Source organism: Podarcis cretensis (genome assembly GCF_951804945.1).
Source record: "Podarcis cretensis genome assembly, chromosome: 4".
Classification (NCBI taxonomy): Eukaryota; Metazoa; Chordata; class Lepidosauria; order Squamata; family Lacertidae; genus Podarcis; species Podarcis cretensis.
Genome location: NC_137173.1, coordinates 13,673,003 through 13,697,411, shown reverse-complemented (window position 1 = coordinate 13,697,411; position 24,409 = coordinate 13,673,003). Strand labels below are relative to the sequence as shown.

General features: G+C 44.0%; 1 protein-coding gene across 6 annotated transcripts in view; it reads left to right on the top strand.

Annotated features, from left to right (window-relative positions):
- SYTL2 (synaptotagmin like 2) overlaps window positions 1-24,409 on the top strand; it is a 66,325-nt gene that overhangs the window by 2,596 nt on the left and 39,320 nt on the right. For all 6 annotated transcript variants that reach the window (XM_079973280.1, XM_079973271.1, XM_079973278.1 and 3 more), the window contains exon 2: window positions 19,714-20,109. In XM_079973280.1, the coding sequence (XP_079829406.1) occupies window positions 20,009-20,109 (101 nt within the window). In that variant the 5' untranslated portion in view covers window positions 19,714-20,008. The remainder of the gene's footprint in view (window positions 1-19,713; window positions 20,110-24,409) is intronic.

Sequence of the window (24,409 nt, the reverse complement as noted above, 5' to 3'; positions counted from 1 at the left end):
TGCGCTTTCCCTAATGAGGCTTCCCCCCTCCGGTGCCCTTCCACCATTCGGCTTCCGTTCATAGACGGAGGTAAAGTTCACTAACCGGAACACTACTTCCGGTTTTGCATAGTTCGTACACCGAATAGTTCATAAATAGGACCGTTTTTAAACCGAGGTACCACTGTAGTAGATACTTTTCTAGCAGTATTTCTCAAACTTTATTCTCCAGCTGTTGTTAAACTATTACTCCCATCACTGGTCCTGCTAGCTTAGGATGATGGGAATTGTAATCCAATAACAGCTGAGGACCCAAGTATGAGAAACACTGCTAGGGTAGGGGTGTGGAACATGCGCGTCTCCAGGTGCTATGCAGTGTTAGAAACTCAAATATATATAATCTAATCGCCAAATGGCGTCTTAAACCTGGGTTACGGTTGCCACAGTGGAATGTCTAGGCACCTTTTTTGTTTTTTTGCAGTGGACTTGATTATTATTATTATTCATTTAATTTTTACACTGCTTTATAAAGATCAAATCTCTTATAACACATAAAAACATAAAAGTGAAACGACTCAGAATAAAGCAAATTCAAGCTTCAAATGACAAGTTTGGAGATCCTTCTCTAAGTGACCTGGGCCAGTCGCAAAACGCGCCTGACGCCTGGCCAGTTTTGAACAGTGTGCTCAAGTACACCTGCCATTTACCTGGGCTGTGTGGTTGGAGTTGATGGGAGTTGTAGTTCTGCAGGATTCGAAGGGCCACAGGTTTGCCACCCATTGCTAAGTTTATATTGCTGATTACCGTATTTTTTGCTCTATAAGACTCACTTTTTCCCTCCTAAAAAGTAAGGGGAAATGTATGTGCGTCTTATGGAGCGAATGCAGGCCGCACAGCTATCCCAGAAGCCAGAACAGCAAGAGGGATTGCTACTTTCACTGCGCAGTGATCCCTCTTGCAGTTCTGGCTTCTGAGATTCAGAATATTTTTTTTCTTGTTTTCCTCCTCCAAAAACTAGGTGCGTCTTGTGGTCTGGTGCGTCTTATAGAGCGAAAAATACGGTAATACAGAATAGTTGGAACCTTTGAGTTCTGTCTTCTTAGTTCCTAACATAGATTTTGATTTTTTTTTACTTGGAAAAAAAGGTGGATTGGCAGTTGTCTTTCTCTCCACCCACTCTTGGAATAAACATGAATGTGGCAGCTCTGAGTTACTGTCCTGCGAGGGTGTCTGGCTTAATTTGCAGATCAAAAGTAAATTTAGGAACAGAGGAGGACGCCCTATACTGAGTCTGGTCCATCTATCTACACTGACTGTTAGTATTTCTCCAGCGTTTGTCTTTCCCAGCCTGCTGTGTGTCTTTAGTTCATGCTTTTGTGTGGAAGCATCTGTGGAAAACTTGGGCTACCGTTTGAAGCAAGCATGGGGAAGCTGCCTCCCCACCCCAGCTGTTCCTGGGCTACAGCTTCCATCATGACCTATGGCTGCACTAGTTGGGGGCTAATGGGTTCTTTAAAGGCAAGTCTTCAGGTGCTTCTCTCAGAGGCCAAAAGCATTAATGGCCATGCATTCTGCCCTTGCAGTCTGCATGCGCTTGAGGCTTCAGCTTGCATTGGTTTCCCCATTGTCGCACGGCTTATGGCGATGCTGGCAGCACTGGTCACGCCTGTGTATTCTGCACACCAGCTTCCTTGTGCTCGTAAGGGTGTATCCTTGGGCAAAGATACCTGCCCCTTCCAGGTAAAATATTTGCACACCCGACCCGCGTGTCCAACTTGGGAGGGTGTTGGCGGCTTTCATATATGTGTGTCATGAGTTTGCATGTTCTGAGCACTGTGCCCTTTTTTGAGTTTTTGTTTTGTTTTTTTACCTTCTTGAGAGTCTCTGTAAAAATTCGAATTGCACAACTTGCCCTGTTCTCATGCCCCAGTTAAAGGAAAAATACAAATGTTAAAAACAACCTTATGAAGAATTCTTCTGAGTTCATAACCTACTTGCAGCATCAGGAATTATTTTAGCCCTCCGGCAAGGAGATGAATGATGGATCTGAACGTTGCTGTGCTTGTGACAGTCTTATCTCTCTATTTTCTTCCTACCCAACTTGTAAACGTACTGTTCCAGATTAGTACTTAAAAAAAAAAAAAAAACAGAGGGCAGGGCAAGAGACTTTTATGACTTCTGCCTTCTACGGAAGCACATTTATAGAATGGAGATTAACGATGAACCCGAATGGAGAGATGGAAGTCAAGGGAACCTGCTGTGCTCCACCCGCCCCTGAAGTCCCAGGAGCACATGACAAAAATGTATTCGACTTTCCTCTTGGCTGAACTGCCATGTCTGAAGTTATTTCTGCTGTGCAATATCAGCTACGGAACTGAAGTTCTCTGTTGTACTCCCAGAGATGAAATGATGTACGCCGCTTTGTTTTATGTGTGCGGCTCAGGGTTAGCATGCATCTGTGGAGGGGACATTAGAAGCCCCTCCAGCGTTATATCTTGCTGAAGGTGACATAAATGCAGGGCCGGATCATTAGAGGCAGATGGCACCAGTTACTTCTCCTCAGCTTGGTGGACGGAGCCACCTCTCTGTTGTCAGCGCTGCTGGAGAGAGCCTTGCGTTTCAGATTGTGCCTTGGGGTGTGTGTGTTCCCTGGTGCGTATTGTTGTTGTTGTTTAGTCGTGTCCGACTCTTCATGACCCCATGGGCCAGAGCATGCCGGGCACTCCTGTCTTCCACTGCCTCCTGCAGTTTGGTCTAACTCATGTTAGTAACTTCGAGAACACTGCCCAACCATCTCGTCCTCTGTCGTCCCCTTCTCCTTGTGCCCTCCATCTTTCCCAACATCAGGGTATTTTCCAGGGAGTCTTCTCTTCTCATGAGGTGGCCAAAGTATTGGAGCCTCAGCTTCAGGAGCTGTCCTTCCAGTGAGCACTCAGGGCTGATTTCCTTCAGAATGGATAGATGAGCATTCAGGGCTAGGTTTGATCTTCTTGCAGTCCATGGGACTCTCAAGAGTCTCCTCCAGCACCATAATTCAAAAGCATCCATTCTTCAGCGACCAGCCTTCCACACATCACATCTGGGAAAACCATAGCTTGAAATATACAGACCTTTGTTGGCAAGGTGATGTCTCTGCTTTTTAAGATGCTGTCTAGGTGCATATTAATGTGGTGCAAAACCGTGAGCTTTTACTGCCCGCCTCTGCCCCCTGTGCTACATAAGTCTAATGAATTAGAACTGATTAAAGAAGTGCAGTCTTCTTGGTCATCTGTAGGTCACACACTAAAAAACACACAAAACAACCAAAACAAAATCAGTGATAAAAATACAATTAAAAATACTTAATGAAATGGATGTGCCAGCTCCTGTCTTCAACTGCAAATCCACAGCCAAGCCTGGATGAAGCCCGTGGCCCACGAATCACAGTTTTGGAACTGCTTCTCTAGCCTGATGAAGCGTTTTGCAGACCCTGAAATTCTTGCACACGTTTTGGTTGGCCTAATAAAGGTGTCGCTTCGATACGGAGTTTGGATTTCCTCCCTATATACTGTATGCTGTTTCATGATGCCCTGCCCTGCCCTTCATCCCAGTGAACTGGCTGTTTCCAGTTCGCTTGTTTGTGAGAGTGTCTCGTGGAATTGGCTGTTTAGTGGCTAATTCAGTCTGTTCTTCATTCCTATAGCAGGGAGTCACCCACCTTCGCCCAGGCATGGTAACTTGCTATGTGGGATTCTGGTCTCTCTTAAAAGTATGCTGTGTACCTTTTCTCAGGTGTTTTGTTTTTTAAAATTTTCATTCTAAGCTGTAACTTGATCTGAACTGAAGGTGGTAAGAGGAAGTAAGCTGGGAGAACAAGAACGTGACCCATTTTGTTGTTCTGCTTTCACAGTCTTAATGCAGAACTCAGTGATGAAGCTCATTATGGAAGCTCATTATGTTATCCTCCGGTAACCTAAATGGTGGAAACACATGGTTTTGGGCAGTGTTGCCACAGTAAGCTATTAATGGTACCACTCTACAGTATTCTACTTTGGTCAGACCACCCATGGAATACTGTGTCCAGTTCTGGGCACCACAATTTAAGAAGGATGTTGACAAGCTGGAATGTATGCATAGGAGGGCGATCAAGAGGATCAGGGGTCTGGAAACCAAGCCTCGTGAGGAATGGTTGAAGGAGCTTGGTTCCCCATCTTCTTCAAACCCTGGAAAGTCTTCCTCTGGAGAGTCATAGAGCCCCTCCTAAATTGTGGGGGGCAGCTGGCTGCATCATGCAAGGCTGTAGGAGGAGGAGTTGTGGATAGACTTGCTGTATTATTACACACATAATATTACCTCTCAGCAGCAAAGGTGCATTAGGGGGTGCATTTGAGCAGTCTGTTAAAGGTGGAACTTTGGTCATGTTAACAGAGGCATAGGCCATAATTATAGGCTGACGGAGGAAAGCAAGAATTGACTGACAGCTGCTTTTGGTTTCCTTTAGCCTTTTTTTTTTTAACAAGTGTCAGCATGTTTGAGAGCAGATTGGTCTATAATATAGTTATGTCCTCAGCTGGTATGCAGAGACTGCAGGTTGTCGCAAGACTGCAGGTTGTCGCAAGCGAAAGAATGCTCCCAGGTGGAATTATTGAGTGCTTGAATGTTAACTGATTCCTGCTTAGCACCTTCAGCTAAGGTGGATTATTTCCGTTTGTATACCTGCCAGGAAGTCACTTCTTAGTACATGCAAAAGGCAAGACTTAGGGCTTATCCACACTCACCTTTCTACAGCTCTTTCCAGGCACAGGTCCACACTTTAAACCTCCATTTCTAAGCATGGTTTTTTTCAATTTGGATTGAAAATTTGGATTAGATTTTCTGTGGATTGATGTTTGTTCCGATTGAGCACTAAAGAGTGGATTTTCGTGATGAAAGCTCTTCGGCAAACCTTTGCCCCCAACAACCCACACTTGGACACGGAGCTTTAAAGTGCAGACCTCATCATAGAGTTGGAGGGGACCCTGAGGATCATCTAGTCCAACCCCCTGCAATGCAGGAATATGCTGCTGTCCCATATGGGGAATCAAACCTGCAACCTTGGGGTTATCAGCACCACACTCTAACTAACCGAGCCTAGAAAGAGCAGAGGAAATGTAAGTTAAGTGTGGATAAGCCCTTAGTTCTGTCCCTTTCACAGCTGGCACAGTCCTGAAATACTGAATTGTTTTCATCCCTTAAATGATTTGCTGTTGGCTGTTTCTAATGGCTTTTGTAGTAAATCATAATTATAAATAGATGTTTCCTTGGCCTCGAGTCTGAGGGTGAGAATAAGCATTTTAGAGAACCTCCCATTCGCGAATCTGGATCCTTCAAGGCAGATGGGATCACCCCCCCCCCCGTCACAATGAGAACGTATAAAGGGAAGTCATACCTGCTAGCTACATAAAATCTTGGGAATAAAATGGGCTGGTAATTTGTTCCAGGCCTAAAACGTGGCAATCACTGTTGGACCATGACAAACCATGCTTTTGTTTTAAAAGCATGAGAAATACAGGGTCGGTTGGCTTTAGATAAGTCTGGAAGAGGTTGGCCTGGGGTGCATGCTTGAAATTTCTGCAAAAGGGGAAGCAGTCGCCTGCTTGTTTTAGACTCATCTTTGTCCTAGGGAGAAAACGCAATGTGAGAAAATGAAACCAATAAAAGGAGCAAGGAGGGAAGGGGCGAGGAGAGGAAGAGAGAGATCTTGTTTGGAATTCTGCACGTTGTAACAGGGGTGTAAATGGACAGTTTCCCCAGGTGCTACCCTGAGATTACTATTAAAGGTAAAGGGACCCCTGACCATTAGGTCCAGTCGTGACCGACTCTGGGGTTGCCGCGCTCATCTCAATTTACTGTCCATGGGAGCCGACATACAGTTTCCGGGTCATGTGGCCAGCATGACTAAGCCGCTTCTGGCAAACCAGAGCAGCACACGGAAACTTCCCGGTACCTATTTATCTACTTGCACTTTGATGTGCTTTCAAACTGCTAGGTTGGCAGGAGCAGGGACCGAGCAATGGGAGCTCACTCCGTCGCGGGGATTCGAACCACCGACCTTCTGATCGGCAAGTCCTAGGCTCTTAGAATCATATAATTTGTAGAGTTGGAAGGAACCACTAGGGTCATCTATTCCAACCCCCTGCAGTGCAGGAATGTTTTGCCCAATGTAGCCAACCCGTGGCCCTGAGATTAAGAGTCTCATTCTCTACCAACTGAGCTCTCCCAGCTGCGGTAGTCCCATCTGTAACTCTTCACTGAAAATTCAGAAGTGGGAGATAAGAACGTGAGAAGATCCTGCTAGCCCATCTAGTCCAGCTTCCTGTTCTCACAATAGCCAACCAGATGCCTATGAGAAGCCCCCAGCAGGATCTGATCACAACAGCTATCTCCCCTTCCTTCAGTTTACAGCAACTGAGATTTAACAGCGCAAGCCTATATACATATGCATGTGGAACAAAGTGCCATTGAGTTTCAATGGAGCTTACTCCCAGGTAAGTGGGTATAGGATTGCAACCTGGGCAAATGTCAAAACAAAATAAAAAAAATTCCTTCCAGTAGCACCTTAAAGACCAACTAAGTTAGTTCTTGGTATGAGCTTTCGTGTGCATGCACACTTCTTCAGATACACAGTGTGCATGCACACGAAAGCTCATACCAAGAACTAACTTAGTTGGTCTTTAAGGTGCTACTGGAAGGAATTTTTTTATTATGTTTTGACTATGGCAGACCAACACGGCTACCTATCTGTAACTGGGCAAATGTGTGTGCTGTTGCATGCAATGTAGCTTCAGTAAATTTTACTTGTTTGGTGAATGAGTTGGGCTAATCTCCCTTAAAAATCCGATGAAGGTGCAGAAAATAAAGAGGAGACTGCTGAAATTGTAAGAATAGTTGCTGGACAGTCAGACACACTGGCAAGATTGAGCCATAAGAACCGTAGAGTTTGGTAGAAGATCATATCATTTAATCTGTTGCTGCTAGTATATTTTCTTTGAATGATAAACGCATGGAGGCTGGAATCCAGAAAGGTAAACAAAGGCAATTCTTCCAAAGGAGATCTCAGCCACCGTCCTTGTTGCTGGGCTCAGGTATCGTAACACATCCCTTGCCAAAGGCTCGAGGAAGGCAAAGTTGTGCCATGGCATTAAAAAACAACAACCCATATCTTTGAAGTTGACGGCCAGTTCCGGCTCATGTACAAAACAGAGCTTCTGAGTTACACTGATAAAGAAACAGGAAATTTAGAGTCGTGATGATAGGTCTTTCACTTTCTGGAAGATAAGTATCACGATCAACGAATCTATAAAGGTACATTGGCAATTTGTAATTCCCACACTCTGTTTCTCACATGACAACGTCAACCAAATTTCATATAAGCGCAAGCAAATTGCTTGTTCCCCAGAGTCTTACAACCAACATTATAGACTGTCTCACCCTTTACATATCTAATAGATCACTTAGCTCTGCAGGAGAGGGTGCCTTGCAGATACCATCTTATCAGGAAGTGTGTTTTGTTCTGTTGGGCGTTTTGTGTGGGGGCATATACCCTTTGGAGCTCCCTCCCAGACTCTTACAGCTCAATCCTGCCAATGGGTCTTGCTGTCTAGTAATTGTTCTTACAATTTCAATAGTCTTCTCTTTATTTCCTATTATTATTCACTAAGAATAAAGAAAATGCTTGCATCATCCCTGCCAAAGCCTCTAGACCTCTTAACCATGCACAAAATAGGAAAAATAGTTTCTTACAAAACACAGGAGGATAGTGCTGGTCCATGTTGCCCTATCATTCTACAAGTGGTAGAAATGTATTATTATTGTTATTGTTATTGTTATTATTTTAAATGAAAACTGGGAATCTGTCAAATTGAGGAGAACAATGTCTTGGAGAAAAGGTGGGATATAGCTGTAGTAGTAGTATTAGTAATTATTATTATTATTATTATTATTATTATTATTATTATTCCCCGCCCATCTGGCTGAGTTTCCCCAGCCACTCTGGGCGTGATTAGCAATTGTGTTTCACTGGTCATCTGAATAATGCTAGTAAAAACTTAACAGGTGCCAACAGTTGCATCTGCCTAGTGTTGATTGAGGACTTGGGAAGAAGTTTCAGATCTTGCCTTTATTATTAGTTGTTGTTGTTTAATTACATTTAACAGCAGCCTTTGCTGGAGGCTGCAAAGAATGATCTTATGTCTAGATGCGTAGTCGGCCTGCACATTTATTACAATGCTCAAAGGGTGGGGTGATATTCAGTCTTGTGAACTTAATGCAGTAGCCCCCAAAGTGTATTAGTGCAGACTGACTGCTGCACATATTGGCTTTCATTTAAAATAAAAGCATTCTGGGCTTCATGAATGTCTGTGCTCATGTGTGTGTGTAATTTTGAATAATGTAATGTCAACATGGTAAAAGTTGGAAACGTGTGTGTGTGTTAAGACTGAATTATTATTATTTTCCAACTCCATAATTTTAAAGGCTGTTTTTCAGGGTCTGACGCAGTTCTTAATGCCTAACAATTTCTGAGGAAAAAATACTGCAGAGCAAGCTGAACATGCTCACCAGCTATAATTTGACATCCTCTGTGTTCATGAAACTTGCATTTAAGGCCTTAATTATGTGTAGCTAAATGATGCCGATTAGTTGGTTCCAGCCCGCAATTGTGTGTTCTGGCTTGGCCCATAAGAGGCTGAAGAAGGTCCCGCCCTGGCTTAGTTAACAGTCTAGCTTTCAAAAAAGACTTCAAAATTCAATTTTAATCAAGGTGTGGTAAAAGGTTTGCAAACTTTTAGTTGTAAGGAAAAGAAAAGAAAAATGTGTTCCATTCGGAAGGAGCAGAGCTTTAATGTTCACATCTCTCTTTTGGGTTTTGCATATTGAATCTTGGTTCTGCATAAACCATGTTTCTTTCCTGTGTATATAGTTAGTTCCCAGGTCAACAGGAAGTACTTGAGGAGGTAACTTCCTGTAGAGGTGAGAGGAAGGAGGAAGCAATTGTGGGCTTGGAGGCCCACATTGGTGACATTTCAGTCCACTGATTCAAAATGGTGGCTAGCATCCAAAGTCTGCCACCCCCATGTCAGAAACATGCATGTCAAGTTTGGTGACAATCTTTCAAGAGGCAACCAAACCTATGCCCCCCATAAAACAGGCAAAGTCACGCTGAAATGATATTTCAAACTGCCATCTTGAATCATAATGGTGTTCAGCATCCGAATGTTGACAGAGATCACTGCCCCCACCTCAGGAACCCTTGTGCTAAGTTTGGCAATGATCTATTGAGAGACAGCCAAACCTAGAGAACAAACGGACAAACCATTTTCCAAAATATGAAGTTGGTGACCTGGTGTGAAGGGAGGATAAGAAATACAATTAACAAGGATAGATTAATAATGTGCTATATTGTTTCTCTATTTCACCTGTAAAAATTGCAAAGTGGTTTACAAATGAAATCATCTAGATTTTGAATGGCTAGTTGAAAAGTAGCTTATTGTGGTTACAAGGAATGCTTCATAAATAGTCAGCCTAGGGCTTTCCCCTTAAAAGTGTGAAGATGTCTCTGCGTTCCTCAGGTTTCATCTGTATAGTTTCCTTGTCTCCATTTTACCTGAGATCCTGTTAACTGAAGATGCCAAAGAGTGAACATGGAACCTTCTGAGTGCAACAAAACATGTTCTCTGTCGCTCTGTGATCCTCTCTTAGAGTAATGTTTAGGCTTACCCAGACATCTTCAGGAGAAGAAGAGGCTAAAGACTAAACCCTACACAAATCCAGAGTGGAGTCCCTAAGATGGTTGGATGACACCTTGTACGCCTCCTTCCAGCAACTCCTGTAGTTGAGCTGGTGCCAAATGTATTGCTCTGCTTTCCTTTGGACAACATTAGTGAGGGTCTTGTTGTCTGGGCAGCCTGGAACCTCCATACACACTGCCCAGGCCTGCACCCCAGAGAGGTCCATTCAGTGCTGCTAACGCAGCAAAAACACCGCAGGAGGCAGCAGTTACGAGTTACCGGTCTCTGCAGCCACAGCAGGTGCTGTGATTCTCCAGTAGTTTGAGTTCACCCACAGAGACACACACCATTATCTTTTGAGATAGCTGGATGCTAACAAGTGGTATTTCAACATCCTGATTTGGCAGCCACTTGCTTGCTCTAAGCAAGACCCTTCAGTCTCTTAGGCTGCCCAACATTTTGTGGCAGAGGAGAGCACACAAAGAACTTTCCTTGCAATGAGAAATTCTTAAGAAGATTAGACCTAAGTCCTTTAATGTGAGGTGCAGCTGAAAGCCAGGAATGAACTGGTGCTCTGCTTCTGCGTAAAAGTTAAAACGGTAATTACTGGAATGACTTCTGTTTAGCACCTTGCATGTGATAGAAGGTTACCTACTCAGAAGGCTTAAGTAGAAAATTTGGCAGGTAAAAACAACAGTGGGAGTTCTGATAGCGAAAGATCAGTGATGGGATTTAATGGAGATAAGAGAGGGAGGGTTGAATGGTAGTCTTTATAACCTTTCTAGCAAAGTACGAGAGATTCAATATAAAGAAATATTATCTGCATATTCTGGAGAAAATTCAAAGGGAGCAGAGGGAGAGGTTGTGGCCACTGGGGCAAAATCCCTTTAATAGTTTGTGGGAAAGCTGTTTTTGGCACTCCCCTTGTCTTTTGCTTTCCATCATTCCTTCTTGCTAGCTCACACTTAATTGCACAAACCCAGACGTCCGATTAAACCCCTTGCAACGTGGATTTTAAAATGTGGTTTCTAGCGTGGATTACTTGTGCTCTAGGACACCCGTGGAATGCTAATGTCAAGTTTCGTTACCAACCCTGGGAGTTAAATGTGAAATGCTTATGAATGCCTCTGGACCCGGGACTGTCCTTCTGACTTACTCAAAGTCATAGTCTTAATCCCTTGACGTTATCTGAGGTTGTGGCTGTACTTTGGTTGAAAGTTTTAACCCATTGCTGTGTGATAGCATTTCCAGAAGAGCAGAAAATGCTAATAGGACTGTAACAAAAAGTGCCTTTTTGATCCAGAAGTCTTCAATCAGTGATTTAAGGCTTAGGATTCCCCCTTTCCTTTTAACTGAGTATCTGTTAAGGATGAAGAAAGCCATGTTGCTAGTTGTTGCTTATGGCTCTCTTGTCTGGTCTCAATCTCCCTTCCAAGTCTGGCTGCCCCAGATGCAAACTCAGCAGGAAAAGTTGAACCAGACTGTTCCGGGCTAGTGTTGGTGGTGAGCTCCTCTGCTTGTTGCTTTTGGAGCCTTTCCAGCTTGTTTCAACAATCGGTGAGGGAGAAAAGAAGCAATCTGGCTACTGGCTACCTGCTTCTACTTGCCGTGGCATTAGCTTAAACTCAAGCCACAAGAGTGGAAATGTGATAAATTGGTTCATTCTTCGAGTTTTTGCCAGCAGAAGTGGGCTTGATTATGCTTGTGCTGCTGCTCTGCGAATAGAAGCAGATTTGATTGCAGGTACGAGCCAGGGATATCTACCCAAAAACCTCAGCAAAACCCTCCATGACAGATGGCCATCCAGCCTCTGCTTAAAACCTCCAACAAAGGAGAGCCCACAACCTCCCGAGGGAGACCGTTACACTGTTCAATAGCTCTTAACTGTCAGAAAGTTTTTTTCTGTATGTTTAGTCAGAATCTCCATTCTTGTAACTTGAAAGCATTGGTTCAAGTCCTGACCTCCAGAGCAGGAGAAAACAAACGTGTTCCCTCTTCCATGTGACAGCCTCTGAGATAATTGAAGATGGCTATCATATCTCCTCTCAGTCTCCTCTTTTCCAGGCTAAACATACCCAGCTCCTCCTAAAGCTTGGTTTCCAGACCCTTGATCATCTTTGTTCGCCCTCCTCAGCACACGTTCCAGCTTGTCAACATCTTTCTTAAATTGTTTTGCCCAGAACTGGACACAGTATTCCAGGTTTGGTTTGACGAAGGCAGAATAGAGTGGTACTATGACTTCTCTTGATGTGGACACTAGACTTCTGTTGATGAAGCCTAGAATAGCTTTAGCTTCCCATCTCTGATCAGCCTTTTCAGTATCACCTTCCTGTTGTTGTTTAATAAGCAAGTCTGTTTAAAAAGCCTTCAGTACCATTTGCACCTTTCCCAGAGGAAACCCCCGTAGAATGTTGAATTTGCAGAGTCCCGAGCACAGCGGAAGGATGAGCAGTACGTGCCACATGCTTTACTTTACTTTATTTACAGTTCAATGCTGAGAGATTACAAACAAGCATCTTGCTTCTGCAAGGAGCAGAGAGGCATCCTCTCTCCTCTGAAGCACGGAGAGAAACTGAGAAAAACAGGAAACCAGTGTACGTCACATCCAGTCTCCTTTCCCGTGAGAAACCCCAACAGCAACTCTGACTGTGGAATGTAAACATTGTCTCGTGACAAGCACTTCGCTGCACAGTGAAGAGAGCAGAAACCAACATCCTCCCCCTTTCTGTGAACATCACTGGGCAGCGTGTTCGTACATTATCAGTACAAACCCAACTTCTGCACATAGGTACAGTGTTGATCCCTTGATACAATCTTGGACAATACATCAGCAGGAATTTCATTACCTGGCATATAGGACACCGTTACGAGTCCCTTCTGAATACGTTCCCTAGCATGTTGCAACTTCAATTGCAAGTGCTTCGTGCTTTGCTTACAACCTTCAGAATTCAGCAAAGCCAAACATGCTTTGTTGTCCTGGTAAACCTGGATTGGACATTTGACAGGAATTTTCATGTCTTTGCATAATTGTAACAACCATTCACAATCTTTAAGTGAATAAGACAGTGCATTCAGTTCAGCTTCACAAGTACTTAAGCTAACTGTTGTTTGCTTCTTGCATGACCAATCAAATAGACCCTGATTGTACATATAGCAAACTCCAGACGTGCTTTTCCTATCTGTAGTGTCACTTCCAAAACTTGCATCTGCAAATATCTCAAGACCACCAGACTTCTGATTGTTAAATCTCAGTCTGTAATGCATAGTGCCTTTCAAATACCGCGCTATGCGTTTCAGAGCTTTCCAATCCTTAACAGTAGGATTGTTGACTTTTCTGCTTAGCAAATTACAGCTAACAGCAGTGTCAGGTCTTGAACATCTGGCAATGAAGTTTAGCTTGCCTAGCACACTTCTGTACAGTGTAGTGTCAGAAAATGCTTCTTCAGTGTCATCTACCTGATAACCTGTTGTCATCGGTGTGTCTACAGGGTTAGCATCCATCAGGTTTAGTTTGCTTAACACATCAGCAATTTTCCGTGACTGGTGTACTAGAATGTTACCATCTTGATCTCTCTCTATTTCCAGAGATAGGTAGTTGTTTACCTCACCAAGATCTTTCATGTCAAAGTGCTCTTTCAGTTGAGCTAGGGCGTTATTGTACATTGTGACATCATCCCAAAAGAATAAAAGATCATCAACATAAAACAAGCAATACAGCTTCTTTTGCCCCTCCTGTTTGATAAATACACAAGGATCAGCTTTCCCTTGCTTAAAACCTAGAGAAAACAATACCTCAGTGAGTTTTGTGTGCCAACACCGTGCACTTTGTTTGAGACCATAAAGGGACTTTTTCAGAGCACAAACAAATCCCTGTTTTACCTGTACGCCATCAGGTGGAAGCATATAAAGAGATTCACCTAGAGATCCGTACAGAAAAGCTGTATTCACATCGTGGTGACTAATGTGTAAATTCTCCTCTGCAGCTAGCTTGAGCATAAGCCTAATGCTCTCATACCTCACTGTGGTTGAGTAGGTCTCGTGATAGTCTTCACCTGGTACCTGTGCAAAACCTCTGGCTACCAATCTGGCTTTGTGTCTGACTATCTTGCCATTTTGATCAGTCTTCGCTTTGAAGACCCATTTGCTTCCAAGCAGTTTCATTCCTGGAACTACTGGAACAAGCTCCCATGTTTTGTTCCTTTCTAAGGAATCAAGCTCAGCCTTCATGGCATTTAACCATGGCTCAGCTTCCTTTGAATCCAAATCCTGGATTTCTTGGAAACTTGAAGGTTCAAATACCTTCTTGGAGCTTTTAACAGCTGTTACTGCTATCTTAGCAAACTCATCAGCAAATCTCTTTGGTGGCTTGCCTTTTGTGGCTCTTTGTGACCTGCGAATTAGCCTTAGGTCTTCAACACTCTCCTCTTCCTTCTTGGGAGAAAAGTGTCCTATTGTGAACAATGGTTCTTCCAATTCTTGATCAGAGCTTTCAGAGGGTCGCATAGAGGCTTTCGCACTCTTGAAATCCTCTGAATCACCCGATTCAGTTTCAGACTCAGAATCAGAACCTTCATCAGTGGGTGTGGGTTGCTGTGGCTGCTTTTGACTATCCTCAGTCTCATCACTGTCATCAGGATAACATTGGAAAATTCCCACATTCCCCCCCCCCCCACTTGGCATTGTACTCAACACTTCTTGTGAGCTTAATTGTCTTAGAGTCAGTCATCATTATTCTGTAAGATCCTTTCTGATAACCTAGAAAGATACCATGCAAACCACGCTTGTCTAACTTGGAGTGTTGTGGTGAGTGAACCCACATGTCAGACCCAAAAATTTTCATGTGTTTGATGTATGGCTTTTTGCCAAACATCTTCTCATAGGGGGTACAACCAATCGCTGAAGATAACCTGCGATTATAACTGTAAGTAAAACACGAGAGAGATTCAGCCCAATAACTCTCTGGAAGATTTGCATCATGCAGCAAGGTTTTTAACCCTTGAAGCAATGTTTGATTTGCCCTCTCGCAAAGTCCATTCTGCCATGGCGAGCGAGGACTAGACAAATCGTGTTGAATTCCTTTCTCAGACAGAAAAGCTTCAAACTGCTGAGAAGTGAATTCCCCCCCGCGATCAGTGAAAAGAATTTTTATCTTCTTACCATGCACATTTTCCAACCAAGCACAGAATTCTTTGAACCTTGGAAAAGCCTCTGATTTCTGCTTGAGATTGTACACATAAATATACCTGGAAAATGCATCAATGAGAACCATGAAGTACCTGTTTCCACCCAAAGAGGGTGCTAGTGGTCCAACCAAATCAGCATGAACAACCTGGTATGGTTCTGTAGCTTGCCTACTAGACACCTTACCTTTCGCAGCCATTTTCACCTTGTTTGCTGCGCATGCCTTGCACTTCATGTGGTACCTGCAGGGTTTAATAGTCATACCTTCAACCAAGGCAGGCATTTTAGATACTGCCTCAAAATGCAAATGACCAAATTTCCTGTGAAAATCATGAATACATTCTGCATGCAAACTTTTGTTAGAACCTGCAATGCAACAAGTTTCATCCTGCACAACATCATCAAAATATAAAACAAACAAACGATCAACATATTCAGCATGCAATACATAATCATTTTTTTTTGTGATGATGCACTTTTTGTTCTTAAAGGAAACGTCAATTTTCCGCTCATTCAGCTGTCCAACGCTGAGCAGATTATGTTTGGCATCTGGTACATAAAGTACATCTTTTATCGATAAGTCCAAACTGTGAAGAACAACAGTTCCGTAGCCTTTACTGGGGATTGTGTGGTCATCTGCCTGGTGAATTGCACCTTCCTGCGGTGTAAAAGACACAAACAGTCGCTTATCGTTGCACATGTGGTGCGTTGCAGCCGAATCAACAACGAAGAAAGATCTAGACGTCTTCTGGACCTTTGCAACCTTTGGAGTGAAGCGTGAGACCATTGCCTTGTGCTGCGTTGTCCTGGACACCGGACCTTTGCCTTTGCTCTGGCCTTTTCCACGCGATGAGCTTCCGCTGCGCTGCTCTGTCTTGGCCCTGGGATATCTGCATTCCCTCTTCATATGGCCTAGACGTCCACACGAGTAGCATTTCACTGCCTTCAAAGCTTTGGCGCCATCTGGTGGTTCCACTGCACTCTGGGATGATGTCTGTGAAGACTCCCCCTTACCCATGCAGCTAGCACCCCGGCGATCTGCTTCATTCTGAATCACGGCAGTAACATAGTCTACTGTGAGCTGAGCAGTGGGCTGAACAGCAATCTGAGTGGCAACAGACTCCCAACTTGAACCCAAAGAATGTAGTATCATGAAGGAGTACACAGCCTCTGGAAAAGCGAGTCCTCTCTGTTGCAGCTCATGTCTCAGATTCTGCATTTCCATCAGATGTGTACGCACATCTCCACCTTCAGCAAGAGCCATATTATGCAGCTTGGTAAAGTAAAACATAGTGGATCCAGCTTCTGTCCTCAAGTGAGCCCCCTTCAAAGCGTCCCAAATTTCTCTGGCTGAGGTCTTACCACGCAACAGACAGAGCTCTTCTGGGGATACTATCAATGTAAGAGTTCCCCTTGCTTTGGAATCTTTAGCTTTCCATGCATCTGTCAATGGAGCTGGGGGGTTTTCTGTAATCACCTCAAAAAGACCCTCTTTCCGCAGAACAGCCTCAGCATAGAGAACCCAGTCTGCATAATTTTTCTTATTGAGCTTGGGAATCCCAAAAGCATCAGCTAGCTTTGCATTAGCCATCTCTGCTGCGTTAAATCAGCTGTGTCACTGCTGCTTCAAACCTCATTCCAAAAGCAAATTCAAAAGTGCTTTCGTTTTCCAGCCTCCCCAAGCCTAGGAGCTTGTGCCTTGAGCCTGGCAAACGGCTTTTAAAAGTTCAAAGTCCAGCCATAAAGCCATTAACTAGGAGCTGGCAGGCTGCCCGGAGCATTAGCACATACCTCTCATCAATCAACTTGACGCGCAGAGCGATCCGTCCCTCTGTTCCTCTGCATTCTTTTGCCGGCATTCTGAAGTCCATCCGTCACTTTGACTGCGTTTTTCTGGGCCCATAACCATTGTAAACATTGTCTCGTGACAAGCACTTCGCTGCACAGTGAAGAGAGCAGAAACCAACATAGAAAGCCAACGAAGCAGAAGTACTATCTTATTAAATCTTACTTGGCATGCTTACCATGGCGTGCATTTGGATATATTGAGAGTGTGAGCTGGCAAGCCCCTGGCAAAAATCTCAGGCTTTCCATGAACTTGTGGCTGAACCTTGGCAAGCCATTGTCTCTCTCAAACATCTGTGAAATGGGCGTAATAGTCATGGTCTACCTTTGCAGGGTTGTTGTGAGGATTGCTAGAATAGCGTTCAGCGCTTTTTCGGTGTTCAGACCCCTTTGTGTTAAAATAATTATTACATGGGAGGCTGTTCTGTGTTGAGATGAGCATGTTCAGCATGCATCTGCATTAGAGCCCATCTCACCAGAGATGGAGAACCCATGGTCCACAGATGTTGAACTCCCATCTTCACCAAGCCAGCAAAAACCAGTGGCCAGGGATGATGAGAGTCGTAGCCCAATAATATCTGGAAACATATTTATACGATTTAAACTTACTTAATGGTGCTTTGTTTTTATATATCTTGTATACTAACCTGGCATTATTTGCAACGAAAGGTGGTCTGAAAGAACAGCAAATCATTTAAATAGTGATCTCTATATTGGCAAACTCTATTTCAAAGCATTCCTAAGCTACTTACTAGTTAAAAATATCTCTATGCATTATGTAAAAATGCAGCATAACAACATTAACACGTTGGTATAAAACAAGTACAGGCAGAGAAACAAAAATTGGGGGAAATTCCAGAGTTTTAAGAAGTAACACAAAAAATTATTTGGAGAAGGGAAAAAAATGTATCAGGCCCAAACAGCCCCATGACAACTGAGAAGGCTGACTTGGGATGGGATGAAGAGTGAGGTGGGATGGGTTGGAATATCTGGAACCCTGAACAGAAGCAGTTTCACACTGCAACATTTTGTTACAGCCCCCACTTGTTCATGTATAGTACAGTGGTACCTCGGGTTAAGAACTTAATTTGTTCTGGAGGTCCGTTCTTAACCTGAAACTATTCTTAACCTGAGGTACCGCTTTAGCTAATGGGGCTTCCCGCTGCCGTCGCGTCACCACCACACGATTTCTGTTCTCATTCTGCTGAAGCAAAGTTCTTATCCCAAGGTACTATTTCTGGGTTAGCGGAGTCTGTAACCTGAAGTGTCTGTAACCTGAAGCGTCTGTAACCCGAGGTACCACTGTAACTGCTATTCAGGAATTGGTACCCTGTGTGAACTTTCATCAAGTGAAGTTTTTAAAAGCAGCTTATCAATCTAGCCTGCAGGATGGTGTGTTAATGTTCTTGTTTTCCTCTTGGCTAGAGTTGGTTGTCTTGTGAGACTTGTGTCTTGGGCAGCCTGGAAGGACAGGGTTGGCTTCCAGCCTGTTTATGTTGCTTCAGAGTCAGTCATTAGCTGCTGGAATTTCCCCCCTTGAGGGTGTTGGCTGTAGCAGCTTCTTAGAAGCATTTTTTATAGAGGCTGCATCAATCTGTAGTGCTTACCCTGTACTGTTTTTTTCTCCTTGGAAACAACTGATTGGCTGGAGGATACTGTTCGTATTCAATTATGGTTAATTACTGCTTTTCATGCATTGCATAGTATCTAAAGATCTCCTCACTCGCCATGAAGGTTGAATTAATCAGTTTGCAAATCGGCTTTGGCATCATAAAACTGCAAATTATTATTGGCATGCTATAGACACTTGTGACTAAGTGCTAAGGGCTTATCTATACAGTGGTTGTTGTTGTTTAGTCATTTAGTCGTGTCTGACTCTTCGTGACCCTATGGACCAGAGCACGCCAGGCACTCCTGTCTTCCACTGCCTCCCGCACTTTGGTCAATGCTGGTAGCTTCGAGAACACTGTCCAACCTTCTCGTCCTCTGTCATCTCCTTCTCCTTGTGCCCTCCATCTTTCCCAACATCAGGGTCTTTTCCAGGGAGTCTTCTCTTCTCAAGAGGTGGCCAAAGTATTGGAGCCTCAGCTTCATGATCTGTCCTTCCAGTGAGGGCTCAGGGCTGATTTCCTTAAGAATGCATAGGTTTGATCTTCTTGCAGTCCATGGGACTCTCAAGAGTCTCTTCCAGCACCAGAATTCAAAAGCATCTATTCTTCGGCAGTCAGCCTTCTTCATGGTCCAGCTCTCACTTCCATACATCACTACTGGGAAAACCATACCTTTAACTATAAGGGCCTTTGTTGGCAAGGTGATATCTCTGCTTTTTAAGATGCTCTATACAGTGGTACCTCGGGTTAAGTACTTAATTTGTTCCGGAGGTCCGTTCTTAACCTGAAACTGTTCTTAACCTGAAGCACCACTTTAGCTAATGGGGCCTCCCGCTGCTGCCGCGCCGCCGGAGCACAATTTCTGTTCTCATCTTGAAGCAAAGTTCTTAACCCGTGGTACTATTTCTGGGTTAGCGGAGTCTGTAACCTGAAGCGTATGTAACCCAAGGTACCACTGTACTTACCTTTTGTCCCATTGTTTTGTCCCTGCTCTGTTTCTGAGTGTTGTTGGGTTTTTTTTTTTTGCCCTGAGCTTTCCTCTCGAAAACCTGCTGAATTGGAGCAAACGTCACTTTAGGTTTCCCACGAATTGACGTTTGTTCCAATTGAACTTTAAAGAGTGGGTTTTCGAGGGGAAAGCTCTGGAACCCCCCATAAAAGGTGTGTGTGTGTGTGCTTGTACACCGACCTTTAAATCACAGACTGTGCCTCGAAAGAGCGCAGGAAAAGTACAGTAAGTGTGGACAAGCCCTTAGTTAATAAATAATTCTCTATCCCTGCTGCCCCAAAGCTTTGCTTCCTTGGCCAAGAGGGCTGGAGCTTAATACTTCCCTCTTGCTTCTTCTCCGTAGGTGATGCTCACATTGGACTCCGGAGCATGCAGTTAATCCCATGAGCTGCTGAAGCATGAAGCAAGGCTCCCCTGTAACGTACATGTGATGTGAGCAATCCAGGAATGCAATGCCTTATCCACAGTGTCTTGGCGGCAGAAGCGCATCTCCTAGTTCTAACAAGAAAACGGAATTCGGGAACTTTTTTAAAACTGCTGCTCGCTTCGGTGCATGACCGCACACGCTCTTGGTGAAGGCTGCTAGGTTTCATCTCTCTGTGTTGTAACCCAAACGATTTCTATACAAAAATAGCAAGATGATCGACTTGAGCTTCCTTACGGATGAAGAGCAGGAAGCAATCCTCAAGGTGCTTCAGCGGGATTCAGACCTGAAGAGAGCTGAAGAGGAGAGGGTCAGGTAAGAGCCAGGAATTCCTTCATACTCGGACAAGTAGTTCAGTGAGAGTGAATGAGTGTGTAAGAGAGCAACCTGCAAAGTCTTCACCCCCTTCTGGATTTGCTCTGGCTTATTGCCACTAGTGAAGAGTATTTCTTCCTTTCTTTCCTTTTTGAAATAATCTTTATTTGGTTTTCAAGTATAAAATTATAACAATGCAAAATACATACCCATATTTGGAGATTCCTCCGAATCTCAGGACTTCCCGCCTTCCCCTCCATGGGTCCTACTGTCAACCTTTTCAACTGCATATTATTCAGTAAGCCATATTTTATGTATTTTAATGTATTTTTAATCTTTGTAAGCCACCCAGAGTGGCTGGGGAAACCCAGCCAGAAGGGCGGGGTACAAATAATAAATTATTATTATTATTATTATTATTATTATTATTATTACACTCCATTTTATCCCTAATATTTGCTGAGCTACAAGTGTTATTGCAATCCTGCTAATGTTTTCATGTGCTTACGTTGGTCTCCCAGGTAAGTTATACATTTCCCCCATTTTTATTGAAGTTTTGGTCTTCTTGGTTCCTGAGCTTTCTGGTAAGTTTTGCCATTTCATCAAAAGTCCAGCAACTTAGTTTGCCATTCTTCTCTGGTAGGGACTTTGTCCTCTTTCCATCTCTGGGCTAGTTACATCCATGCGGCTGTCGTCACATACATAAAAAGCTTCTCTGCTCCTTTGGCATATCGGTACCTACAATTCCTAAAAGAAAAACTTCTGGTTTCTTTTTTAAAAAAATAAAAGTAATTTTAAACATTTTTTTCCATTCATTATGTATCATTTCCCAGAATGCTTTTATTACCTTTCACGTCCACCACATATGATAAAAGGTGCCTTATTTTTCTTTACATTTCCAGCAGGTATTCGTACTTGTCTTATACATTTTTGCTAACTTACTAGGAGTCAAATACCACCGATACATCATTCTCATATAATTTTCTTTCAGTGTGCAACATGTCAAGAATTTCAAAGCAGTTTTCCATAACCTTTCCCAATCTGAGAGTTGGGTAAAGGTAAAGGTACTCCTGACCGTTAGATCCAGTCGCAGACGACTCTGGGGTTGTGGCGCTCATCTTGCTCTATAGGCCGAGGGAGCCGGCGTTTGACTGCAGACAACTTCCGGGTCATGTGGCCAGCATGACTAAGCCGCTTCTGGGGAACCAGAGCATCGCACAGAAACACCGTTTACCTTCCCGCCGGAGTGGTACCTATTTATCTACTTGCACTTTGATGTGCTTTCGAACTGCTAGGTGGGCAGGAGCAGTGACCGAACAATGAGAGCTCATCCCGTCATGGAGATTCGATCTGCTGACCTTCCGATCGGCAAGCCCTAGGCTCTGTGGTTTATTATGCCCCAAATCCCTCGCCCAGTGTATCATTACAGATTTAACCTAGTGAAGAGTTTTTCTAATGATGGGGTGCTTCAAGGTGTTTTGGAGTACAACGTCCATCAACCCCAGCCTGGGTAGCTACTAGGCATGGTGGCTATGTTCTACCTCCACTGTTGGTGACCGTGTGCCTCTAAACACCAGTTTTCGGGAATCACAAGCAGTGTGAGTGCTGTTGTGTTCCTGTTCTGCTTACAAGCTTTCCATAGGTGGGTTGTTGTGAGGACAGAGTGCTGGGCTAGATGAGCCAGGCACATTTTGCACCTGGCCTTTGACCACTTGTGAGAAAGTGAAGATGCCTGGGCGACAGGATGATTCCTTGACATTTCCACCATCTGGGAATTATTGGATCTGGACTGTTTTCTCACCCCATCCTGTAGAATTGTATCAGTTATATTTTATCTGCACAATCAGAATAAAATTATGGGACCAAATTGCTTTTTCTGTGAAGCCTGAGCAGAAGGAGTCAGCATTCAGAAAAAGAGGTCAGAATAGGCCAATCTATATGTGGACTGTCCCTGGATCAAGTGACTTTTCTTCTTTTAAGTTCTCAAAGCTCTTAACCCAGCTGAAGGTTGTCGTCTGAACTGTCCAGATGTTTAACTGAGAATCAATCACTGTCAGTCCATCATTTGAGAAAACCAAGACTTTAGAGCTGTCTTGCCCCCAAAATGGCAACTAGGCATTCCGTTTTGGCGACTGCATCCCTAGCCGGAATTAAGATTGCTGGAAGAAATATCAACAACCTCAGATATGCAGATGACACAACCGTGATGGCAGAAAGTGAGGAGGAATTAAAGAACTTTTAAATGAGGGTGAAAGAGGAGAGCGCAAAATATGGTCTGAAGCTCAACATCAAAAAAACGAAGATCATGGCCACTGGTCCCATCACCTCCTGGCAAACAGAAGGGGAAGAAATGGAGGCAGAGAGAGATTTTACTTTCTTGGGCTCCATGATCACTGCAGATGGTGACAGCAGCCACGAAATTAAGAGATGCCTGCTACTTGGGAGAAAAGCAATGATAAACCTAGACAGCATCTTAAAAAGTAAAGACATCACCTTGCCAACAAAGGTCCATATAGTAAAAGCTATGGTTTTCCCAGTAGTGATGTATGGAAGTGAGAGCTGGGCCATAAAGAAGGCTGATCGCCGAAGAATTGATGCTTTTGAATTCTGGTGCTGTAGGAGACTCTTGAGAGTCCCATGGACTGCAAGAAGATCAAACCTTTCCATTCTTAAGGAAATCAGCCCTGAGTGCTCACTGGAAGGACAGATCGTGAAGCTGAGGCTCCAATACTTTGGCCACCTCATGAGAAGAGAAGACTCCCTGGAAAAGACCCTGATGTTGGAAAAGATGGAGGGCGCAAGGAGAAGGGGACGACAGAGGACGAGATGGTTGGATAGTGTCTTTGAAGCTACCAGCATGTGTTTGACCAAACTGCGGGAGGCAGTGGAAGACAGAAGTGCCTGGCGTGCTCTGGTCCATGGGGTCATGAAGAGTCAGACACGACTAAACGACTAAACAACAACAACAACAACAACAACAACAACATTGGTTTAAGGAGCTGTTTGGTGCCTAGCTTATATATCTGAATTTCTAACACTGCTTATGCCAGGCATAGCCAAACTTGGCCCTCTAGCTGTTTTGGGACTACAGTTCCCATCATCCCTGACCACCGGTCATGTTAGCTAGGGATGATGGGAGTTGTAGTCCCAAAACAGCTGGAGGGCCAAGTTTGGCCATGCCTGGCTTATGGCCAATGTTAAGGGATGATGGGAATTGTACTTCAGAACATCGCGGAGAACAACAGTGTTGGCTACCCTGTCCAACAGTTATCGTGTGGGGCCAATGCTAGCATATTCATCACAAGAGCATGCCGGCAATTGTAGCCTTGCATTCTGCAGAGTCAGAATCGCCCTACATAGAGCAAGCATCCCTGGAGACAGTGTCATTTCTCCAACTACATACACACTTGTCTTGTCCCACAGTTTTATCTGGAGAAAGGCTATAAAGCCTATGAACATGGGTGAGTGTAGATTCCATCTGCAGCCATCCTGGTTGCATAATGCCTTTAGGTCTGTTGGAAGACTATTGTCTGTCTCCCACCATAAGCAGATGCCAGTATTTTAGTTTATGGGGCGGGGGCCCTTTCTTTGTTATCAGTCACAGCACCACACATGTAACAGCACTTTAGCTTCTGCAAAATATTATCGTAAGCCTTTCTCAGTTAAGTTAGAGGAAGGTTCCTGCTGTGCTTCCAGGCCTTGGAACCCTCACCGTCTTGTGGTTGTCAGACAAGTAATTGCAGCGTAGTAACCCTTAACACAGAGAAGCAAACGATAAAAATAATCTGGCGCCTTGCTACTTTGACCGTCGTGGCCGCTGGCACCATGTAGTCTACAAGGAAGAAATGTTGTGGTTGCATTCTGGTCTTCCAGCTTTCCTCTCTTGACATATAAGCTCTTGGAAAAAGATAGTCCTGCTTTTCACTTTGTTTGTTTGATCCTGGAAGGAGGATTCCGAGGTGGCTGGTGCTTCACCTCCAAATGCAAAATGTGTCCCCGCATTGTGGTACAGGCCTCCTCCTGTGTCCATGCTTCCATGCAGTTGTGTCTAGGGCAGGAATAGACAGTTGTCCCCTGCTGCAAAACACAAAGTGAACCAACACACACTGTCTATGGAAGGACAGGATGTCTCTTACCCTGTTTCGTTCTCCCATCCTCTGACTCATGCTGACTCTGGAGCTCAAATCAAAGCTATAATCAGTGGGGAAAGAAAGGAACGGGAAACGTATTGGACCTCATTTCTGCTTTGCAAAAATTCAGAAGGTCCCCTGCATTGCGAACTGAAAGTCTTTTTGTGTTT